The 20,729-nt window shown below is 46.7% G+C and overlaps 1 protein-coding gene across 4 annotated transcripts in view; it reads right to left on the minus strand.

The window, feature by feature from the left end:
* Positions 1–20,729, minus strand: part of step (cytohesin steppke) — a 369,634-nt gene that overhangs the window by 151,683 nt on the left and 197,222 nt on the right. For 3 of the 4 annotated variants that reach the window (XM_071669042.1, XM_071669043.1, XM_071669044.1), the window contains one exon: positions 8,601–8,674. In XM_071669042.1, the coding sequence (XP_071525143.1) occupies positions 8,601–8,674 (74 nt within the window). Of the gene's footprint in view, positions 1–8,600; positions 8,675–8,879; positions 8,902–20,729 lie in introns of those variants that run through there. The other variant, XM_071669045.1, reaches the window with a different exon arrangement.

A 20,729-nucleotide genomic window follows, 5' to 3' on the forward strand; every position in this document is an offset into this window, starting at 1 on the left:
CGGCCGGGGTCCGTAGCGACGACGGTTGGCGGTTTGGGTAGGAGGAGGGAGGGGAAGGGGGGAAACGGGGAGTAAACTCCGGACCCTCCTGGGGTGGGGGATGGTTGAGGGGGGGAGGAAGCAGCAGGGCAGGACCCCGGGGCATACAAACATCAATAACTCTACAGATCTTTGCTTCGTGATAAACGAAACAATCTACTCCATCTACTCCCTCCTCTTCATGGCTAACACTGCCATGAACCAGCCAGGCACAACAGCATACCATACACACAGACGGTCACCAGTTACCATAAGTCTTTTACCATCTCCAAATTCTTACCTTTATCACATACGTCACTGATTAAATCACACAGCCAATGATTATAATAATAATAATAATAATAATAATAATAATAATAATAATAATAATAATAATAATAATTCCAACAGAACACAGACAATAAATACAATGGAAACACAATAGTAAAGATGGTAAAGATATGATCCTGATACAAATAATGGTAATGTTGAAAATGGTGTTCACTCACCAGGTCCAGCCACGAGAGGGCTGTAGTGTGCGTGGGTCCGTCCGTCCGTTGGTGGCAAACGGAACCCGAGGGGGTTAGCACCTTCGCCCCAGGCTCGAACCCTACGGCGATAACCACACACACACACACACACACACACACGCACCTGCGCACATACATATAAAACATATACAGTTGCTTTTACGTATATAAAACATCTAGATGCATAACTGTTCAGGAAAATATACATACGAAGTCAAATCGACCGAGATTTGAATCATGCATGATAATCTTTGTACTTCTCACTCAGGGGGAAACACAGAGCTGCTGGAGGAGGTCTGGAGGAAAATGACTTACAAGGAGAGGAGGGAAGCCCTCGTTGTGTCACACTAGAGACGATAAGACAGGGCAAGAGAAAGGTTATGGAGGACATGTGACAAAACAGTCAGCTCTCCATAAACCATCTTCAATATGACACAAGTGCCTTGAAAATGCTCTGTGACATTAACGCATCATTCACTATGCTATTCAGCAAGAGAAGTGTCTACTGAATAAGTACATTCATCATGAAAAACGTTTCTAAACTTGAAATAACCAGTATCAAGAAGAGGATGGGATGTCTCCGTGTGCAAACTAAATATGGTTGTGCCAAGACTCACCAGGATCTATCACGGAATGTGGCAGATCATGAGAGAGTTTCATCAAAAGTGTTTGGAGTAAAATTTATCGGAGACAAAGTATATATTCAACCTTTGGAGGTCTTTCCCCTCTAAATATCGTCGCCATTAAGTTCCTCCTCTGCTTTATATTGGCTATATGAGCAGTAGATGACATGCCACAAAGTGCTTATGAAATAAATGTGCTTTTTGGTGATCTCTGACCCCACAGAAATTAACCAAAGTGGAAAATACAAAAGTTCGCTGCAGGAATAATGTAGCGCATGTAAAAGACATCTCTGAGCCAAATTTCACGAACACCGGCTGATTACATGGCCAAGGGATGGCAGGGAAAAAATGTATTTTAGTGACCTCTGATCTTTACAGAATACTCGAAATGGCTCAGAATTCATCCTGAAAATTATCTAGGGCAAGTGGAAAGATGTCTGAATGAAGTGTTTCCACTCCTCTGAGACTGTAAGTTACAGGAACCCAGAATGCGAGTTTTTGGTCTGCTTGACCTCTGACCCTGTAAAATCGTTTAAAAAAAAAGGTAACCGAGGGACACACAGCACATAAACAGTCTTTACACCTTCAGAGTAACATAATGTGACATAAGGACGAAAAGATCTGAGAAAATATACATTTTCCTTGTAGTTCAACAACAATGTAACTATATGGGAACTTAAATGGTTTTTAGGCATAGCTATACTTGGCCCCTTTCACTTCAGGTGGATGTTTCTCACTCAGGTATTACCAACCTCTTATAGTTAACATGTGATCATTCTGAGACAATCGTTCACTGGTGTAAAGATAGGTTTTGTGTTGTGTGTACGTCCCTACCAAGTTTGGAGGTTCATCGGCTGGAAGGAAAAAGAATAATAAAAAGAAGAAACAGCAAAAATATGTTCTCCCTCTTCATGAAAGAGAATAAATGAATCTAATTTTCGCATCTTTAAAAAAAAATTCTTGTAAAGACTTTTTTTCAGGTTATTTCATGACATTTTTGCATACATGAGTTCACCTCCTCAGGTCTTGACTGCTACATGAACCTGCTGGAGGTACTTCATTTTGTTGTCATGAATGGAGAACATGAATTATACACACTGGCTCATCCACACACTCATGACCCATCATGACGGAGCGAGGTCATTCATGACTTTCGAGTCCACAAGCGACCGACGGCGGAGGCTGAGGCTGATGAAATGCAACAGTGACAACAGAAGTTACCGTAGAAACAGCAGGTGACAACGGAAGTAACAGTAGAAGCTCCAGGTTCCAACAGTGATAACATAGGGAACAACAGTGGTAGCAACGAGTGTCAACAGTGACAACAAAAAGGTACAACAGTTGCAGGCAGGTTCCGTTACAACAGCAGCAACGGAGGGAGCCACACAATCACCAATTATGTCACCACCACAATTATGTCTACAACCACAGCAACAACACCATCACCACCACAACTATATCTTTAACCACAACATCACCACCACACCAGCACAATTATATCTACCACATCAACAACACCATCATCACCACCACCACACAAAAGATCACCACTACAAGACCATTACATCAACCACACCACCACCTCCACCACACACCGTGCACCGCAGCTGCAGGGAAGCATAAAGAGGCTGATCAAGCGATTGCATTATTAATGTCCACCCTTCACCCCACCTCCCCACCTGGACACAATTACTCCAGCCAACCTCTCTCTCTCTCTCTCTCCTCCTCCTCCTCTCACCCACCCACCCAGCTGCAACTCTAACCTCCCTCTCTCCTCTCACCCACCGGGCCACCCTCAAGTAACAAGCTCCCTCCCTCCCTCCCCAGCTTCTGCTTGTGTTTCAAGCCACAAATAAGATCACGACAGTAGATAACCTCGTCAAGGACCACCAACACCACGGTCTCTTATATATGCCCTTCTTCCCACGTGCCTTTAAACTCATGACTAATCACGTGTCCAGACCGGGACTAACATTGGGGTGTGTATCACATACATGTCACATACGTGTCACATATGTACCGCATATGTATCACCGGGAGAGCAGCGTAGAGCTGGCCACAAGACATCTCCTCCTCCTGGACACCGCACGAGAATGGCCTGCACGTGTACACACACACACACACACACCGTGGCTCTCCCCCCACAAGACCGACCCCACACCCGTCTACACCGAGGTGAACGATGATCGGGGGAGGGAAGGTGCGCCTCGCTCCGCCCCTCCTGCCCAACATGGACGACATTCAGAAGCAGAAAAATGTGAATAATGAATACTGGGAGGCGGCAGGCCGGGCCTTAACGGGCAGGTCAGGCAGATGTACTTGATTCTGACAACACTGCTGCCGTACACACAACACTCGCCCTATCTCTCTCTCTCTCTCTCTCTCTATATATATATATATATATATATATAAATATATATATATATATATATATATATATATATATATATATATATATATATATATATATATATATATATATATATATATATATACATATATACACATATATGTGTGTGTATATATATATATATATATATATATATATATATATATATATATATATATATATATATATATATATATTCATTTTATTAATCTTGACAACAAATATCAATTAATAATTTCCTTGGTATTCACATGAATGTTTCCAGATCTTTCAATACTTTCATCAGCGTTTTTTTTGCTGGCCACGCAGGAGTGTGGAAAAACCTGGGGAACATTGTCAGTCCCCCTGACTACACTGACAGACCAACTCCTCGCTGAGGACACACACACACACACACACACACACACACACACACACACACACACACACACACACAACACACACACACACACACACACACACACACACACACACACACACAAGAAATTACGTTAAAAAACTTTTAACAAAAAGTGTAGAAAAATACTTTTACAGCGTAAGAGTGGTGGATGAATGGAACAGAGTGACTTAATACATGGTTAAGGCAAACAGCATACATAAATTTATGAAGTTGGACGATGGTAGAGAATGTTCAAGAGATGGTGTGGGCCCTACGAGTGTTAAACTCCCTCTCCGTACGATATAAATACGTAATCACACACACACAATCTGGTAAATGAAAATATACTAAATATATCAACTTGTAAAAGCACCATCTGTTCACATATTTCTTCCAGGCAATCTTTACTGCAGACACACAATAGGTCGAACATAAAATGACTACAAGACATACACGTATTTTGTATCATCACTAACTTAAAATCATGTACGATATTTTCTTAACACTACAAGTGTACAACACTTCATGGCGGCTCTGTACATTTCTTCTACGTACATGAATAAGGCAACAATAACCCACAGGACCCGACAGGATACGGATGAGGGCCATAAATACCCTACACATTAATAATACGAGAACCTCCATAAAACAAAGGCAGGACCATCCGTGAATGAGGCCACACAGCCCTTCCAACCACCACTCGTCCAGCCCAACGGCAACGGGTGAGCTATACCGCGTAGGCACCTACAGGAGAACACATGGGAGGGAGCGACACCCTTGACCATCGTCGTGCTATTGATCCTGGGGCCGCAGGAACAGCCCAGCTGTACGCAAGACCTGAACATCAACTCGGAGTAAAAGTTTTTGGATTTCAGAACACTTTACGTTTCAGCGTGGCACCGCTGGGGGATGCGAAGAGCATCTTGGTTATGGCCGGAATCAACACATCCCCTCAGTACCAGGATGGCTGGTCGCATCTCCTCTCAACAGAACTAAGCTACCAGGCTATCCTTGACGTCTGCCCCTCATGCATCATACACCCAGCCTCCTCTCGCTGACACTCTATATCCACACTCTCTCACCCTCTCCTAGCCTCGGCAAGTATACACTATTTAAACGATCTAATATCTTGAGTATGAGGATTACTTCCATATTCACACATGACGGATCTTCAATCCTTTATTTTTTTTCAAGTCAGGGCATCGATGAGGACGTTCGTCTTTAAGTGAGGCCTTTAGAAAAAAAAAATGAAGAAACCCACGACCATTAACACCAGACAGAGAAATATGGGGAGGCAAACAGAAGAGCCGTCAGGCGGAAACGCTACCCTGATGGAAGGGACACATGTGGAAGCTTGTATACTCCTGAAACACCCACAGGTCCGCGGAAGAGTTCTCAACTGTCGCATGAACCGTGAGGGAAGCCACCAGGGGGAGGGGGAGATAAACCATTAAACCTCAGGGTAATTAGGGGCGTAATCCACCGTACCCAACAAGAATCGCGTGGAAGGGAGGGTTGGCCATGTATCCGGTTTCCACAATCGATATTCCGGCCCGAAACAGTTGCTGCTGCAGCAGACCTCAGCACAGCTCAAATTACAACTCAATCTTTTATATATATATATATATATATATATATATATATATATATATATATATATATATATATATATATATATATATATATATTCGTCTATATTACTTTACTATTTTTAGCACTGTACCTTCAGTATTCCATAAGGTACAGTGTACTTCAAATATTCAAATGAAGGTAATAATAAAGAACACTATGATATTCGCCAAAGTAAAATAAATATAATTTTTTTCTGACTCGCATAAATCAGCTACAATAATTATTCACAAAAATGTCCTAACATTATGAAGACCACAGGCAACAAATCCATTCCCTTCACCGACCCTTAATATCACACACTAATTCAACTCTGATAACACCAAACTCGCTACCTTCCAGTAATCCAACACGACACATATATGACATGACAAGGGCTGGGTAAGTATTGAGAATGGAATCATCATTTTACATTGTTTTCTATCAATATCTTACAGTCTGGCAAGCTTTAGAAGTAAACTGTAAAACATATGATTCTAGGTCAGAGTTTTTTTTCTCTTTACCTTAAAAACCTAAAAGCGCGATGGACGTTAGTTAGTTCTCGCCCCATTAACGCCCGTTGAATATTTAACAAGCGTGAGGCACCGCCACCTACACACACACACACACACACACACACACACACACATTAGAAACGAACAGGTGTTCCATGTCAGCATCATCTGTCCATGTGTAGTGTGACGAGCCGCAGGATGATCAATCTATGATGATATTGAGGCCAGAGTGAAATATATGAAGTCCAGTCGGATGACAATACTCTAACGGATCACGTGAAAGGAAGGAACCTATCTACATGGTGCTTCATGGAAAAAATAATCATAATGAATATTACACCTTTTCATATTCAAACATAAATACATGCGTCGATATAATCTGTATAATAAAAAGTAATCATATTAACACTATTTATCAACAGACATAGAACCCAAATTCGAGTACGGAATCATATTGCCCAGTTACCCCTACACAAAACTCGTTTTCCTTTACGTAGCTACGTCAGAAAATGTTTCCCAATGTGTTTAAGGCCAACTAAACTATTTCTGACATTGCTTAGTGCTGGGAGGGAAGGTTATACGATTCTTACACCTTACACGTGTGCAACAGGTACAAAAGTTTTAAAATATCAAAAGCTAAAACTGTGAGCTATAAGAGTATTTCGGTAATGATGTTATGACGCAAATTTTGGCGTTAACTTGAGAGAATTTATGAGTCGGGCCCCCTTTCGCCTGAACTCTGTCAAGTAAGGATGCAGAGCAAGAAAGAGTGGATTTTACAGTAATACCTAGTATGTTCACTGAGTCAAGAGGTGCAATTAGAGAACCGTCATATGAGAGACGAGAGTTGTGAAGAGTTTTCGACTGAGAGATGGACAGAAACTAGGTCTTAAGACACATAAACCACCAAATTTCGTCTACCCCGTTGAGATATCCTGTCCAAGTCTGAGTTTACTGAGGAAATTGTGTTCAGACGAGATGCATATCAAGTAAGAGAAGAAGGAGAACTGAAGGATGTGGACAAATGTAGCGATGAATCGTCAGCATGTGAGTACATTTGCTTGTTTGTGGAAGAAAGGAAACCGTTGATAGATGGGAGGCACCAGAGGACATTGAGGGACGACGCTGTTGATAAGAAAGGGTGGGAGGCTGATCCATCAACAACCACAGAGACAGATCGGGCTCAAAGTAAAGTGAGGGAGGGAAGCCAAAAGAAGAAAGCTTAGAGATGAGACCCCGATGCCACATCGTGTCCAAAGCTTTGGATATGTCAAGAACAACGACATAGGATTCCCCCAAATCTTCCATGGATGATGACCAAATATTAGTAACAGAGAAAAGAATATCACCGTTGGATCTAGCCTCATGGAATCGATACTGCTGATCAGAGGGAAGTCTATGAGATCCAAGACGTTTGACGATATGGGAGCTGGAGGTAAGACGCCAAAGTAACAGGACGATAGTTACAGGGATCAGAATGGTCACCCTTCTTAACGTTGGAATGTACCAACTTTTAAGCCGAAACGAAACAGACGAGCAAGCACAGATGGCAAGTATAGAGGCACACTCTCTCAGTACGCGAGGACAGGTGCCACCAGGAACATAAAACTTGCTTGTGTCCTGGGACCATTTTCTATGAGAGAATCTTGATGGTGCAAGGACATCTTCATAAGGCACCTTGCAGCCCAAGGATGCGCTACTTTGCCATAGAGTATTATTTCCTAAAAGCCATAAAAATATGGTACGTACATTATGATATATTAATGATATACTCATTATCATCATCTCAATAACTTAACTATTCCTGCTGACAAAAAACTCTTAGTGCAACTCTAATATTCCGAGCTGACTTTAATCTTCGTTCAGAAAGCATTCTCATACAATGAACCGACGCTTGACTGTATAAGTTTGATGGAAAAATGGAGAGTAATTGCTGCAAATGTATACACAAAATGCAATAAAAATCGGAAAGCGAACTTTTTTCAAAGCTAAAATTCATAGGAATCTGAACACGGGAATTCTCACTATAAAACATACGATATTAAACATGAGAAACTTTTACAGTCGCTGGTCTCCGGTCTAACCGGGTCCCTCCTCTCGCCAACCTGCCTCACAAGTGCCACACATGTGCGTCAAGGTGTGCTGAAGGGAGAGGGTCCCCTCGCCCTACACATACCTGAGGAGAGGGTCAGTGTTGTCATTTAAGCCGTGATGTGTTATGGCGTTGCTCATACCTGTGTGTCTGATGTATTTCACACATATATACACACACGATAAGGACATGGTAGGTATATACAAGGTTAAGAGACGGGACAACACATGTGTAAAAACTCCTCGTAACACACACACACACACACACACACACACACACACACACACACACACACACACCACTTACAGAAACATGAACCGTTCGCCTCGCTCGTGTGCGTATGACTTTCAAATCGAGAGCCATGACACCTGCAAGTGCATTAGGGATAACACAGGTAACATACCTTCCGCCCGAGGCGCCTCTGGGGCCTGAGTGTCGCCACCTACCTGTATCTCCTGCAGGAGTTGAGCCTTCTTTCTTCTGATGTCCAGGAGCAGCTGTTGCTCTTCTGGTGTCAAGTCTGCAACGAAGTGAGGTAACGTTAAGAAGAAGTGTGGAACGTCGAAAGATATACACAGCCTTATCTTAGATGATAAACCAGAGCCATTTTATCACTACATCGTAACTCTGAAGCCGACTTGTTAATATTAACAGACTGTTATTAACTAATAACATTGCCGAACATCACATCTGGGTTTTTTTTTCCAGTTAACACACATAATCACCTGCCATGTTCGTCCATTACAGTCAACAGTTTTTCCTGAGACCAAACTACAACTGGGTCTTCCACGGTTAACGCACAATATGAGCCAATGGCGAACCGCTATTGAAATTTCCCGAGGGCCGGGGCGGACGGCAAACACGGGGGGCTTCCCAGCCTGGATGCCGACAGACAAGGCACCTGCAGTGGCACGGCTGAGGGAGGGACTGCCGCTGTGGAGGATCCCCTGCCAAGAAGAGAGGTGTCCTCCCTACGTTGTGGCGGTGGTGGCGTCAGCAGGACCCAGCGTTGGCGCCAGGCAGGGGAGGTCCTACGGAGGGGGACTTGTGAATGGGAGGACGTGGGGGGGGGTTAATGGGGGGAGGGGGGGAGGGGGGGGAGTCACCATAGCTGACTCGGCGGGATTTCCTGGGAAGGGGTGACTCAAATGCCCACCTCGCGCCAACACCAGCCGAACTTCTTCATAATTTTACCACTTGATGAATTAATTATTTCAGAGCCAACTTTCATAAAGAAACACGAATATACTTAGTTTGTTAATATCTACGAGTAAATATACCAAAAAATAGTCCTGAAACCACAAACTTCAAATGGCCAGTAGAAAACGGAGGATGTGGCATCCACTAGCGAAAACGGCGTGTAGGTGGGTGGGTATCATTACTACCTGGCTGACACACACACACACACACACACACCCGGAACAACTAGTAACGAGATGAATCACCTGACAACACCTACAGGTGTCATCAGGTGGTGGCCAGTTACCATCTCGGTGGGTAGTGGCTGGCTGTTGAGTTCCCTTCTCTAGCCGAAGATGCTGTCTTTTCTTTCCGCCTCATATGCATATACGCGGGATGCTGATGACATCTGGGCATCGAACACATACCTGTCATGTCAGACATAACGCTGATCAACATGCAAATCAAGAACACTATCAACTGTTCATTTGAAACACATTCTGCAGTGTGCGGTGCGCGCTCCACCTTCATAACGGCAAAATATCGTCAATGATAAGGAAAGGTAAGGAGGTAATGATGTGCATAAATATATAAATAAAGAATGGTAAGGAGGTAATCGTGTACATAAATTAATAAATAAAGAATGGTAAGGAGGTAATGGTGTACATAAATTAATAAATAAAGAATGGTATGGAGATAATGGTGCACATAAACTAATAAATAAAGAATGGTAAGGAGATAATGGTGTACAATAATTAATTAATATAGAGAGGCTTATTGAATTCAGGCAGCCACTCGGCTGAAAATACAGTTAAGGAACTTAATCATTTAAAGGGGGGGAGGGAGTTGTGTTAGTTATCAGTTAATAAATCACAAAAAAGCATCACAGAACAAGGTGGGGCTGGATACGTCTAGGCTTTGACCAACCACGAGTCAAGTCGTAGTCGCAAGGGAACCATTTGGAAAGGAAGGTGTAAAACCAGACCGACATATCAACGCCATATTTCTTCTAAGACAATCAAGGTGTTATGATTCCTCGGCATTTTTTCTTTAGCTGTCTTTCTCAAATGAAATATTTACACGCCAGCTTATTAATTCATCTACTGCATTTTATTTACTATGATGAAGAATTATTCATATCTAACACTGTCCTCAATCACAGACTTTACTTTCTGAAGGTTTTAGCTTTAGTTTTTTGACGAGTCTTGTTTAAATCAAACCTTATATTTTTTTTTTTTTCGTACCAGTTAAAGTCACAACATATGATCTTTGCACCAGGTAACACCCCTGCCATGTTTCAGGCAGGCCATCGTGGCTACAATAGGTTTATGGTGCAAAAAGACAATACTGGCAGGCTTCTCACAACATCCCTGATGCAAGTGGAAGCTTTACGCGCGCTGGCCAGCTTCCTTGGGGGACATGAGATGGTCAAGATCCTGCAGGAGCGGCCCGCCCCACCCCCTGGTGCTGCCTCTCCCGTCCGTTTCCACTTGGAGGGGGGAGGTGTAACGTGGAGATGGTGACCCGGACCAAGTGTGTAACAGGAAATACAAGAAATGAGGTTAGCGCCGGGTGCCGTGCGTGACAGGTACGCCATCTTACAACAGGAGGGTGAAGGTACTGGGGGGAGAATGGTACCGGCCTGGGGAAATGCCCAGAGAGTCGTGACCCTGGGAGTACCTGATCCCCCTCCCAGCCCCCCATACACATCCCCAGACCTCCTTCATACGACTGCACCTCGAACCCTCCACTGACAGCCTTACTTCCTCTCCACCTCAAGCATGACCCCATCAAACCATCCACTTCCCACCCACGTCATGACCCCCAACCATCAGTACTAAAGTGCATGGTAACTTAACACACCACCAGGCTTATATCCGGTGTATTGTTTGAAGCAGGAGGGAGGATATAGACATAAAGGACTGTGTCATATCTTGCGACCAGGATTTACCAGCCTTAATACGAACGTAAAACTCGAACGCTGAACTTTGCGACAGTTCAATTCACGGCCGACAAGCAGGCAACCCGCCCTAACTTAACAAAGGCAGATACATACATGTGTTTGTACTTACATACGGCTTATGAGCCTCTGCCACGTAGACACTGATGGTTAAACGGACTGTTTCTACCGCCAGGGTCCGGCTAGCGGGGGTATATCAAACGAACGAATATTCCTCCCTCAACACCTACACCAGGACTGGAATAGCAAGATGTGAAGCCATGAGGCGGACCTGGGCAAGATGGAATCATGAGTCCATAAGGTGTATTAACTACAACCCAGGTCCATGGTACCTCATGGTCCTCGCTACCTGTATAACACACACACACACACACACACACACACACACACACACACACACACACACACGGAGCAGTTACCGTTACTGACCATTAATCAACGCAGAACCTCTTGGATTCGAAGAATCCTGGGCGTGGCTGTCGGCCCACACCCAACACTGGTGTTCATCCTCTCTCAGGATGTGTGTGTGTGTGTGTGTGTGTGTGTGTGTGTGTGTGTGTGTGTGTGTGTGTGTGTGTGTGTGTGAGTACACACAGGAGTAAAGACGCGGTACATATATAAAAGATTAAGAGACGGGGCAACACCAGTGTAAAACTCTCCTCGGGCAACACACACAAATGGTATTCACAAACAGAAATCGCGCAAGACACGCCCATAAAGCTCTTAAACACTGCCAATAAAAAGCAAATCTCTACAAGCACAGCGAGGGAAGCCCCACATTAACATGTGATCCGGCAGAACCATCCATCTCCCTCTGTAAACCCCAGGGAAGCACTCAACACACGGCGCAACACAAACAAAACACTCGCGACGGGAACACAAACACGGGTCATGACATGTGTGGGCCCCGCAGCGCCACCACCGTGACCAATGTTGCCATAACCACACGAATCGCAGTAGGTCAGCGTTGCCAGCATGGAGGCCCGGGAGGAGGGGTAAGCACGGTGCTTGGACGAAGGGAAACACAAGGTCTTGAAGGAAGAGGCGAAGCCAGGGAATGGGAGAACAGGAGACGAGGAGGGTAGAGCAGTGAAAGGGAGGACGTGCGAGGGAGGCAGGACATTAGAGAGCTGGGCGGAGAGCATGAGTGTGGGCGGAGGACGTGGGAAAGGTTGGAGGAAATAGCGAGTGTTGGTGGTGGTGTGGTGTGGTGTGGTGTGGTGTGGTGTGGTGGTGTGGTGTGGTGTGGTGTGGTGGTGGCGGGGACCAGGATGTGACAATACGTGGTCCGCTGGTGACCTGGCCAACACAGGTTATAGACCACCTGGTCTGGAGTTACACTCCTCCAGGAAGGATGCTCGTCTCACGACCAGGCCAGGCAGAAGGAGGCGAGCGAGTAGGGTGAAGAAGGAAGAGTGTGGGTCAGGTCACACCAAGGAGCTGTGTCAGGCCTGGCTGCCTTGGAGGAGGTCACCAACACACTCCAACATCACCCCCACCCCCTCCCCCGAAGACCCATCACCATCATCACCAACAATGCCACCATCATCAGTCTCCACCACTATGTAAAACCTACACCACAACCACCATCGCTCTCGGTCACTCCACATGCTACCACTACACACACACACACACACACACACACACACGGGCGCGCGCGCACCCCACGCCCCAGCTCGTAACCTAAACGGTCCTTCCCAAGAAAAAATTATCTGTAAATCAGTATCCCAGAGAGACACTCCCAGCTGCACCCACACATTTGGACGACCTAAATACTACCTGCCCTCACCAAACATAATGCACATCACAGGCCATACCACGACGCACCATCGGATATATATAAAGTAAGGGTCAACGCGAAAGTCATTCTCGGATGTGTGTGTGTGTGTGTGTGTGTGTGTGTGTGTACTGCATCACCGTCAGGCAGAGGATGTGTCATGAACACAAATCGCACCTGCAGGGCAGGAGAGGAACTTCTCCTGACGGGGTAGTGGCCAGTCTGACATCCCTCCACCCACCCCCTGCAGGTGAAACACCTCCTCCACCTGGTGACCTGTGCTGTGTGGTATGACGACCCCCCACACGACCAAACACGACTACAAGAGGCGACTCCCCGCCAACACCAACGACCCCTGACAGCACCTAACCATTCACCCACACCCCGACACCTCAACTACACCTCTTGTTATCCACTATCGACCAATGGGACGACTGGCAGACACTCAGACCACACCTGACAAACTCCAAAACAACCTCGTCACTCACACGTAGCCAGTCCGACCAGACGTGAACATGTGGTGCGTTGCAGCAGTGCATGAGAGATTGTGTGATCCTCAACCTATCATAACATGAGGCGTCTCCCACCTCCCTATTTCGTCAACCTTGTATCCCCCTCCCACTCGTCCACACCAATGGTCCTTCCCTCTCCCCAAAGCTCCCTTCTCTCCCCCCCGCCCCTCTCTCCTCCCTCCAACACATCTCCCCTCTGCTCCTAGCAGAGCCTGAAAGGTAAACAGTGTGAGAAAGTCTCCCCAAATCTGCATACCTGGCGCGACCAAATGAGCAGCTGGTTACCTGGTGCTGCCACGCAGGGGCCACCAGGCAACACCACACAATACCTGTGGGAACGTTACCCCTACGGTATCTCCCGGGCTTTGTGGGGTACCCAAGGGTTGGGTACTGGTCAGCCGTGAGGGACTTGGACGTGGGGATGGTAGTACGTGGTACTGGTGATAGTGGCGGTGGTTGTGGAATGTGGTACTACAGACGATGTGCTACAGGTTTCAACAACAAGTCCTGGTTGTTCACAACCACCCTCAGCGTTCAACTCTCCCAGCCTCCCACCTCCTCCCCTTACAGGTAAATCCCTGGGTCACATTTCTGACGTCAGGAGGAGTTAATTCCAACACTACCACAGAGTTGACACATCATAATTCCCTGAGAGATATAAATCTTCCTCCCAGAACACACAAACGAACATACATAAAATCAGCGCAGTCATGTTTCTCAGAAATGTGAGGCAAAAGCCATTTTACAAGCTTGAGGACGTAATTGCGATTAATTAATTCAAATAAACGTCTTCTAAATAAGTGGTTTAGCGAATTGTCAGCTTAACAGCGGGCAGCTGTTGAGGCCAACGGTAAGGGTGAAATCAACGCGAACGGCCTTCACGACACCAGTGTCAACGCCAACTGATAAGGTATAGACTCAGCGTCAACGCTAACAGTAAGGGTGACACTAGTGTCAACGTCAACGGTGTGGGTGACACCCGCATCAGTGCCAGCTGCTAGGGTGACACCCGCATCAGTGCCAGCTGCTAGGGTGACACCCGCATCAGTGCCAGCTGCTACGGTGACACCCGCATCAGTGCCAGCTGCTAGGGTGACACCAACATCAGTGCCAGCTGCTAGGGTGACATCAACATCAGTGCCAGCTGCTAGGGTGACACCAACATCAGTGCCAGCTGCTAGGGTGACACCAGTATTAACGTCGCCGATTAAGGTGACCCTTGCGTCAAGGTCAACGGTTAAGGCTATACCATTAACGGTTAGGGTGACAACAATATAAGCGTCAACGGTTAAGATGACACCATCATTTAGGCCAACTCTTAGGATGACATCAGTACTAAAGCCAACACCACGTAAAGACCACGGAGTTTATCAATTCCATTTCTTCTCTTTACTATTCGCAAAATGAACTCTAAAACGCCAAAGTATTTGCGAGACTGAGCCTTAAGTTGCCAAACTGATCGCGAAACTGAATCTCAAGTCGCGAAATCATTCACGGAGCTGAAAATTAGGCCGCCAAATTATTCGCAAAATTGTCCCTTAAGTCGCCAAATGAATACATATACCTAAGAGGACAGCAATATACTGACCCAACAGGAATGCGGTATAGACCACTGACGCATTGAAGAGACACAGGCGATGTCTGATCTGCCAAGGGGTTTAAAGGTCAAGACCTCTACTTCGAGACCCAACTGACAATAACCGTCAAATGAGATAACGGGAACAGATATTACGTCAGAGCCCGGCCAAGCTTAGGCACGAATTTATAACAAAAACAAGAATAACTCATCAGCTATTTTAATGCCAACACACACCAGTCACTTTTTCTCATCCTTTAATCTAAAGTCAAATCATACAAATCTCAACTCAGGTTCCAAAAATAGTTCCATAACCCTATGAACTTTAGCCGAGACGGCATAAATAAGAAACTTCTTGCGTTACCCCTGAACCAGTGCTCGTTTTCTCTGATCCAATAATTTGAATCCGGGTGACGAAAACGAACTCGCCAAAACAACACCACATAGATAACTTCAATAAATGTGTCACCGTGAAAGTAACCTTTAATTAACGGGTACTGAAGTCTGTACAGACGATGCAAGGAAAATATGCACAAAAGAGATTCTATATAGCTCCATCCGAGGCCTCGGAGCAAGAAAGACAAGCGGCTTTATTGGCTAGCGTGCAGACTCACTTCTTTACTGAATTAAGGTCATTATAACTTTTTGTCACACTGTAACAGGCACTTGAACTTTGCGTAACGGAGTGCACTTTCTCACACCCCACCCACAATGATGCCAAACAAAGGGAGTGTGTTCTTGCTGGCCCATGCAACTACATATTAGGTACACAACTGTGAAGGAGCAAAGGTCTCTAATCACAACTCAAGAAGTGTGATGACTTTGTCTTTTAAGTAGACCTTTGAAGGTACGACCACCTTGGAAAATGAATATATTCTATTAACAGTAGAAGAGATCGCACGGGCAACTGAGTGCCCTAATCATGGCTGCCTCACATACGCTAACATATATACCGACTGCCACGCCCAGGATTCGAACACAGGCGGGCCCTTGCGTAAATTTATGGTCACCAAAGCTACACCATGAAAACTCGACCCTTGACGTCGGTACACATCTCATGTATACATGTCATTTTTCATCAAGTAATTCTACCAGCATCTCAGGACTGTGAATCCGTTTCAAAACAATTCAGTGCCATTTAATTCCTTCGTACACAGATGAAGCCGGATTAACAGCTAGCTCATATTAACGCTAATTACTTATCAAGACGACGGAGTAACTACCAGTAACCTCATCTGATAATATATAGTGAGTGTGGGAAGAACAGTGTGTGGGTGGAGCAGTGTGTAGGTATCTACAGTGTGGGAGAAGTGTGTGGGTATTTACAGTGTGGGAGGAGTAGTGTGTGGTTATTCACAGCGTAGTGTGTGGGTATTTACAATGGGGCAGGAGCAGTGTTTGGGTATTTACAGTGTGACAGGAGCAGTGTGTGGGTATTTACATTGTGGCAGGAGCAGTGTGTGCATATTTACAGTGTGGTTAGCGCAGAGCTCGGGTTTGGGCAGTGTAAATACCTTATAATGCCACTGGTGTCAGCGTCGAGGCTGGAGGACTGACTCGTCTGGGCCCACACTCACATGTCAACCCCCACGAGGTGAAAGGTCAAGCCCGTGACAAGGCAGGGTCAAAGGTCACCATAACCTTCCCCACCTCAACCTCTCACAAGCCAGCCAGGGGTGGGAGGGGCGTTTTTTTTTTATGCACTTCCACCCAACTGAGAGAGTACCAGAGCACCCTACCCACCTCCCCTCCTCTCAACCTGGCGTTCCCACGCCCTAGCCTGGCTTGGCTCACCCATCATCTGGTCCACCAACGTGACAATCCGGAAGGCCTCCCGGTATTTTCCTCCCATTACGTCCCGGAGTCCGGTCACGGACTAAACCCTGCCATCATCAAGGACATGTATAAAAAGTCTAAACAAGATCCTGGAGCGGAGAGAAGAGGAAAGATAATCTAAGAGTTCTCCAATGAAGTGGAAAACTTAGCTTTTAAAACAATGTGAAGTCGCGCATGTTAGGAAGGACGAGAGAGGGTAAAGAGTTCCAAGGGTTACCGGCGGACGGAATTAAATGGACGTCACAACGGCTCATCCTTGAGTTGTCAAGGGCTACACACCAATCCTGTGAGGCGGGACTACCTTAGGACCGAAGCTCAGGTCATCTCCGGATGGGACTGCCCATCATCATCATACCTGACCCAACTAAGATATGAAGTATCTTGACGTCATTCGTACATGCTGGAAGGGTGGGGTGGGGGGTGGAGGGGAAATGCCTAATAAAAATATCAATTAAAATCACTTTCTATGTCTATCACCTTAACCCTCCCAGCCTCACCTGCGGTGCCTGACACCCACACAGCCTTACCCGTGATGCCTGGCACCCTCCAAGCCTCACCTGCAGGGCCTGGGACCCCACTCCCGCCAACTTATATTCTTCGTATGTAACTCAACTGTCTACAGAGCCAGTCGCTACATCCAGCCATACACACATACAGGTGAGGGACGCACTGTAAATCCTCCAACGGCCCATACCTATACAGCGGACACTCGTACAGAGCGGCCGCTGCACATACCTTCTCTGCTCTCCATTACCCGTCCAAATTGAATGCCACACATTACTTTCCAAATGAGGGGCGGCCCCTCCACCATCAGTCGTCGGGGCGACGAAAAATCACACCCCGCTACAGTGTCCCCCCCTGGAGGAGCCCCACCTGCCCTGAGGGCCCGGCCCTTGTTAACATTAGTTCAAGGCTTTTTACGTGGCGCCCTGAATGGCCGGGCTAGGGTACATTCTGGGGGGTAGAGTTACACCAGAGCTTATTGTGGGGTCGTTCGTATTCTTCCTGCAGGTAAATGGTGGAGGTGGAGGGGCAGTGTAGAGGTGGAGGGGTAGTGTGGAGGTGGAGGGCCAGTATGGTAGGTGGTGGGCTCGTATGGAGGTATGGTGTGGTGAAGGGCAGCAGGAGGGAAGAATCACACACACACACACACACACACACACACACACACACACACACACACACACACACATCAGGTGGTCTGCCGCGTGACCCTCTATGTTCAGGGCTCTGCTGCACATGGGTGTGGACTGAGGTAATGGGAAGCATCAGCCGCAGCAACATAGGCAAACCCCAGGACGAGGAACAGACGCACGAGGAAGAGAAAGCCAGAGATATCCGGGAGGAGGAACAGAGAGGCAACAGCAAAAGAAGAACAATCGCCATCGCTGGCAAGAGACTGTGAAGCAGATAAGAGACAGATGTTAAGTCTGCTGAAGCAAGAACAGCAGCAGACATACGAGAGCAACAGCTGAAACACGAGAAGCAGCAGACGCGTGTTCAGCAGCACTGGCAACAGAGAGCCAGAGCGGGAGTGCAGCAGCTCTAGTGAGTGGGTGGGCGACAAAAGCTGCCAGAAACAATCGCACAGGACGACAAAGCCAGCGGCAGGAGGAGGAGGAGGAGGAGGAGGAGAGTTCCGCCTCCCGACACCCACCCGTATGGCGCTACCACACTGCACGACATGACCACGGTTACTACCACATCTACCACACTGGGAGACGTGACCAGGACTCCTACCACATCTAACACAGTGGGGGACGTGACCAGGACACATGATCAGGAGCCACCCTCGCCATGTCTATGTATCAGACACCCCCCCCCCCCCTACCCACTGTGGTTGCTTCCACCTACATACCAGCCACCCACACAACCACACACAGGCTACGTCAGCAAAGGCTTAGATGGAGGAAGGTTCAAGACTACCACATTTACCACACAAGGATAACAGGCAACATACTTTTCCACCACCATCATTACCATCACCAGTACCACCACCACCACTAACAACACCACCATCCATCACCATCAGTCACCCACAATCACCTTCATCAACGTTACAACAATGGTACGTCACTAACTATCACACCATCATCACTATAACTTTCACCTTCACAACTACCACACCTGTGGCCACAACCATCTGCACCACGACAAGCAATATTAACACTACAGTCACAACACCTGTACCAACCATGTTCTGGTCCATCACAACTACCACACCTACAACCACAACCCTGGCGCTACAACTGCGGCAGCTACCATGAATGACTACCACCATTACATCATAAGGGCCGAGAGGTTGATGGAAGGTGGCAGTTGCCGTGTGCTCACGACACCAAACCACACGGCCACAGTGGGTGGTGCGTGCCAGAACACATTACAGTGGAGGCCTGGGGGAAGCCACAAAGGGGGGGGGGGGGCAGTTAGGGAGGCGGAGGAGGGAACAGAAGCTGCTGTAGGGAGGGAAGATGGGGGTAGCACCCTTAACACAGGGGGTCCTCCTTCCCTCCCTCTTTCTAAGACTTGGGGAAGGAATGTTTATTCTCCTGGAGTGGAAGAGGAGAGGCAGGATTATTACCTGCGGCGGGATCTTCAAGGAAGGAGTAAGTACTCAGAGAGGCTCGGTCAGCGAGTCTTCCTTCTCTGTAGGTAGTGGGAGGGAAAGTTTTACTGTAGGAAGATGTATGGAGGACGCCATCACCACCGCCGACGCTCTGACCACAGCCGATTCTTCTCATGAAAACGAAGAAAACTAGGCAGGTGACCTCCACGTGCAAGTGTACTGAGGGCTGGACGACATCTCCCACCTCTCCCTCGTCAAGAAAATAACACATCATGGATTGTCATCGTCTCCGCTAGGTGGCCAGCCCACTCGCTTTGACTTCTATGTTTCCTTTTTAAATCATTTAAATTCTTCCGTTCATCATTTTTCCTCACTTGCCAATTCTAATCCCTAACAAGAGGGAGCCTCTCATCCCGCAGTCGACACACGAGAGAAACACCGATAACAGGAAAACCAGTCAGTGTTAACTGCCCTAAAATTCACACACACACACACACACACACACACACACACACACACACACACACACACACACACACGAAATCAAGGGTACAACTAACAAAAACCATTATCACTAATCGTCACAAATCATCTCAACTTCCTGAGCTTGAATTTAAAAACTCAACCATTCTACCTCGCCCAACTTGATCTGGTCATTTCACTGTCCCATCCCCTATCGCCCACCCTAACCCTTCACATCGCCTACGTTACCACCACACCACCACCACAGGGCACCACCGCACGAGAGGGCTACAACGATGATCATGCTCGCTCATCTCATGCCAGGATCAGGGCCTCGGACCTCCAGTTTTATGTAACGTGAGACGTCCAATACGAGGAGTCGTGAAAGGCCCTATGCCAAAAAGAAGTTCCTGGAGTCTGGGTTCGTGCTGTAATACCTAGCGACTTCTGAAGATGTTTTAAAACCGAGGATTACAGTTATCACTGACGACCAGAGCCAGACACTCCTCAACTAGCTATGATGACCAGAGCCAGACACTCCTCAACTAGCTATGACGACCAGAGCCAGACACTCCTCAACTAGCTATGATGACCATAGCCAGACACTCCTCAACTAGCTATGATGACCAGAGCCAGACACTCCTCAACTAGCTATGACGACCAGAGCCAGACACTCCTCAACTGTCTATGATAAGCACCAGCACAAC

The sequence above is a fragment of the Panulirus ornatus genome, chromosome 13 (assembly GCF_036320965.1).
Source record: "Panulirus ornatus isolate Po-2019 chromosome 13, ASM3632096v1, whole genome shotgun sequence".
NCBI lineage: Eukaryota > Metazoa > Arthropoda > Malacostraca > Decapoda > Palinuridae > Panulirus > Panulirus ornatus.